The sequence below is a fragment of the Malurus melanocephalus genome, unplaced genomic scaffold (genome assembly GCF_030028575.1).
Source record: "Malurus melanocephalus ecotype Western Australia unplaced genomic scaffold, MMel_1.1 scaffold_778, whole genome shotgun sequence".
Taxonomy (NCBI): Eukaryota; Metazoa; Chordata; class Aves; order Passeriformes; family Maluridae; genus Malurus; species Malurus melanocephalus.
The window spans coordinates 165,880-170,295 of record NW_026624010.1 but is presented as its reverse complement, the minus strand read 5'-3'; the positions used below and the strand labels follow the sequence as shown (position 1 = coordinate 170,295).

Sequence of the window (4,416 nt, the reverse complement as noted above, 5' to 3'; positions counted from 1 at the left end):
GTGGCTGGGGCACAAGCCCGTGAATAATTCCATGAATAATGCGGGCCATTAGCGGCTCGTGTTTCCAAACAAACCCAAGCGTTAGCACATCTTCATCCGACCCGCTCACAAGTCAAGTAGCCACTTAGCAATTAAAACTTTAATTGCTCCACAATTAAATTTGCAACTACAATGTAATTGGCGCGCGGGGTTTAATTCGGGATAGTGAGGCTCTGGCTGAGAGCCTGGGGGATGTGTGCTGGGGACCAGGGCAGCAGGGAAAGCTGTTCCCTCTTGGATTTCATGGAATACCCACAAGAATCATCAGAATCCACCTCCTAGGTTCAGTTTTCAATAGGAAAAGCTTAATTTCATGATTTTTTAGTGCATTTCCCTGGTATCTTTGAAGCAACAAGGTGAGCTGAGGCTCTGGCCCCACARTKTKCTCAGAGCAGCTGTGGCTGCCCCATCCCTGGAAGTGTCCAARGATGAAGAAGCAAAGAATTGAGACTTGAGGGTGTGTGCAGAAYCCAAAATACTTTGAGTTTTCCGTGGTTAAAGGGATTTCTGGCAGGTATTTCTGTTGGGAGCAGGCTGGTGGCTTCTGGAGGCATCGACCTCTTGTATTGATCCCTAACTCTGGTCATCTTCTCACGTTCATCTTGGAAAGGGAATAGCTGCAGCCCTTGGAACTGGGGAATTGAAGGCACTGAGATCTTTATTTTATGCTCTATTTGAAAGGTAATGTGTATTGCCCATCATTATGGAATAGTTTCTTGCAGCTGACAGAAAAGTGCTTTGTTTATATGCCAGCTACAGCTCCCCAGAATCGGCTCAGCTATAAATGAAATAAAATGTTAAATTCAATAATGCTCAATATTTAGCCTGAAAGGCAGCATTTTCTGATTCTCCCATGTGGAGAGAAGCTTCTGGTGCATTATTTAATGTTTGTCTGAAGGAGATGCCGAGGCAAGTTGCAGATGTCTCTCCATTAATTGATCAGTATTGAGTTGCGTTTCATTTCATTTCATTCCCTTCCCTGATTGATTCATTAGGGCAGTTTGTTTGCTTTGTGGAAAACTTCACCACACAGGCTGCCAGGTAGGAGAAGAAGAGGGGGAAAAACCTACAGCAATCCTTTGACCTTTTAGAGGAGAATTTTACTCACGGTCTGGGTATCTTAGGGTGAGGTGTTTAATRTTCCACTTTTCCTAATGAAACAGCRGGAGCATGGGAGGCTTTCTCCAGGACAATATCTGAAATACTGTGCAGGGAAATCTTCTCAATTTAAAAGTAGTATTTTAATTTCATCACCAGTATGTTTCTGGTGCTCCCCAACACTTGGGAATACTGTGATCCCATCTGTGCATTACTGTTCCGAGTTGTCCGTCTTTCTTTGGAACCCATGAGCTAAAAGTGCGGTGAAGTCATTCCCTTTACAGTCTTTTTTTTTCATCAGAGCTTTTTGCAGAAATACCYCCATTTCAGCTCTGCTGCAACTCAGTTCTATTAAACAAAAAATTACATCTTTCAAAACAATTTAGGAATCTCAGAAGTGTGTGAGGCACCACTGAGGGCTCATATTGCTCATTCTTGAGATAAACAAGAATGTGCTTGTTGTTAGAATGGTACTAATAATAAGAAATGAATCAAACATTTCTAAAAATAATGATAAAAATTAACTTGTAATGAAGGTATTTGAATCTCCCCCTCGACTCYGTGCTCCTGCATTTCAGAAAATGCTGCCACCATTTTACCTTCCCACAKCCTGGGTAACCTCCAGGTCATGATCATCACCAAACAGCCACTCGTAGCTTGAGAAATAATAATATTTCCAACTTAAATGAGTCTGTGTTCCAGTTCTACAGTTGTATTCTGTGAGCCCTTCAGCTGTTTCCCAGTTTGGGGGATGAGGGGAGGCTTTTTTGTGACCGCTGAGATTCAAAACCTTTTCCCCCATGGCCCCCTCATGTCTGTCCCCTCTTCCTCCTCTTCTCCCACCTCTTGCTTTGCAAATCTGGCTTTGCAAACCCCCCAACATGTAAAAGGTTGGTCACTTCCAACCTCCCAGTGTGGTCCTGAGCCCCTTTCTTTCCACCCAGCCTTGCTTTTTAATCCCTCCTCACTCCTCCCCTAAAGCAGATTGCCCCTCAGAAAACCAGATATTCGGGATGACAAGGGCTGGAGAGATGGGAATTAAATAATAGCCACGGGTCAGAGTMATTTTCTTTTTGATAATGGTTCTGTTATTCATGGATGAGTGTTCTCAGGGATTAGTTTCTCAGGGAAAATGAGCAMAATTATGCCGTCGCTTTCATGTGTGGTGTTAAAGACCTAAATCTTGTTCTTTTTGAACAAAAAATTAGGGGAAATTTCACCTGAAAGTGTAATACGTGAAACAAAGGTCACACTGAGTTCAGTGTGCTGTATTTCCTGACTGTACAGATGCTCCACTGAAAAAACCTCAAGTGCTGAAAGTTTCTGTGTGCAACASTTGGTTTTAACCTTTTTCTGAGTTTCTGCTTCATAATTCATTTAATTCCTTTTGAAGTTGTAGGGCTCTGGTGTTTTTTGGTACATGGTACAGAATCCCTGGATGGTTTGGGTGGGAAGGGACTTTAAATCCCACCCAGTGGCAYCCCTACCATGGGCAGGGACACCTTCACCTTGCTCCAATGTCCAACCTGGCCTGTAATCAAATACATCTTAAAACTTAAAAAAAATTTAAGTTCCCTTTTAAAATGTCGGAAATAGTTGCCCTTTTAAAATGGTCTTTTTCTCTTCTTYTTCTCACAGATGGGAAGGTTGAAGTGACAAAAGAGGGAGTGAAGCTCTGCACCATGGGACCTGGCAAAGTTTTTGGGGAGTTAGCCATCCTCTACAACTGCACCCGGACAGCTACTGTCAAAAGTAAGAGCATTTTGGATGTTTTCTCATTTCAGTTGGAAGTTGCAGCCTCTTTTAGATGTTTCAGTTTCTCAGTGAATGAAACTCTTCGGGGTGTGGATTTTGGTATGAAATTTAGCCACTGTGCATGGAGAGGATGCAGAGGAAATCCTTCATTCGGTCACTCAGGTTGATCTTTCCCCACCCAGGGGAGCCTGGAGCTTATACCACCATTTTTCTTACAATTCCTGCTGATCTCATGATAATTATTCTTTTGTTGCTTAGAACATTTCTGACCTCTGTAAGTCTTCAAGGGAAACTCAGTAAGCCAAATTTGGTTTTTGCTCAGGACAAGTTATTATTTGCCCACTAAGCTGACTAAAATTAATCRGGAAAAGAAATCTGGATGGCACTTGACCCCTGCTATAAACTCCTCAGCACTTCTCCTGCAATCTGTTTTCTGTCATGARCATTCTGGGCAAAGGCTTGGCTTGCACAATTATGCAGAGGAAATAAATCACGTTGCTATGTACAACTTAAATAGATTTTTTTTTTTTTTTAATTTAGCTGCAGAGTTGAGATCTGGGATATAGGATATCCCAGTCCTCCTGGATCTTGAGAAGAGTTTCTGGTGGTGTCTGTAGCAGAGAGAGATAATAAATAGTTGTGTGGTTTTAAGGTGCTGTGGGGGAGAAGTGAGAAGGGTGCAGATGGCACAGACTAATCCAAACAAGTGGTACAAACTTGAATAATACAAAGCAGTGCTATTCTTGTGCCAGAATAATGAGGTGTGTGAGTYCCTACTCAGAAGAAAGCCTTGTACAAATACCTCATTGTGCTTGAGAAAGAGAAAGGAAAAGAACAAATGGGCAGGAATGAGAAAGCAGGAACAGATAAGTGGATTATTTTCTGCAGGACGTGCTGTTCTCTGTGGGGCTGAAGGACATGCCTGGTGTTCTCTGCTCTCACCTGTGCAAACCTTGCCTTTTTACAAGTGCTGGGTGCCTCCAGTGATGGTGATAAATTCAGATCAGCAGCAGGTCTGTGTGAKAGATACAGCTGGGGAAGGCTGGAAAGGGCAGAGAAAAAGGTCAGATCCTAGAAAAGGCAATGAGATTATCCCTGTTGTTCAGTTCCCATTAGGAACAGAGGTAAAAGGCACCTGATCCTCCACTCCCACGAGCCTTCCTCGTGGAATCCCACATAACCACTCTGTCCCTGTGGCCACCACGTCTGGGTGATGGGAGCTGTGCACAGCAGGTTTCACTGTCAGTTTTCCACTTAGTGCCTTTTTCCATGGGCTCAGTGTCCCCTCCTGAGCCAGCCTCCAGCTGTCCCAAATCCCTCTGTCCTGGTTCAGCTGGGGCAGGAGTGAGGTCCTACTCCAGCCACCCTCAGACACACCTTCCCTCAAGGAAGAGGAGTGAGTCTGTGTTTGTCACTCTGCTCCTTTCCCACGGGCACTGTGTAATTGTAATTATCCACCTTCTGCTGCTGGCTTTGGAATCTCCTTCCCAGGGCCAGCAAGGGACTTGGAGGAATTTTCTCTCT

The 4,416-nt window shown here is 43.8% G+C and overlaps 1 protein-coding gene across 1 annotated transcript in view; it reads left to right on the top strand.

Annotated features, from left to right (window-relative positions):
- The window catches only part of LOC130584846 (cGMP-dependent protein kinase 1-like), a gene marked incomplete at its 3' end in the record, with an annotated part of 161,325 nt that overhangs the window by 9,761 nt on the left and 147,148 nt on the right, over positions 1-4,416 (top strand). Inside the window, exon 2 of the mRNA XM_057385078.1 lies at positions 2,776-2,889. Coding sequence (XP_057241061.1) covers positions 2,776-2,889 — 114 coding nt within the window. The remainder of the gene's footprint in view (positions 1-2,775; positions 2,890-4,416) is intronic.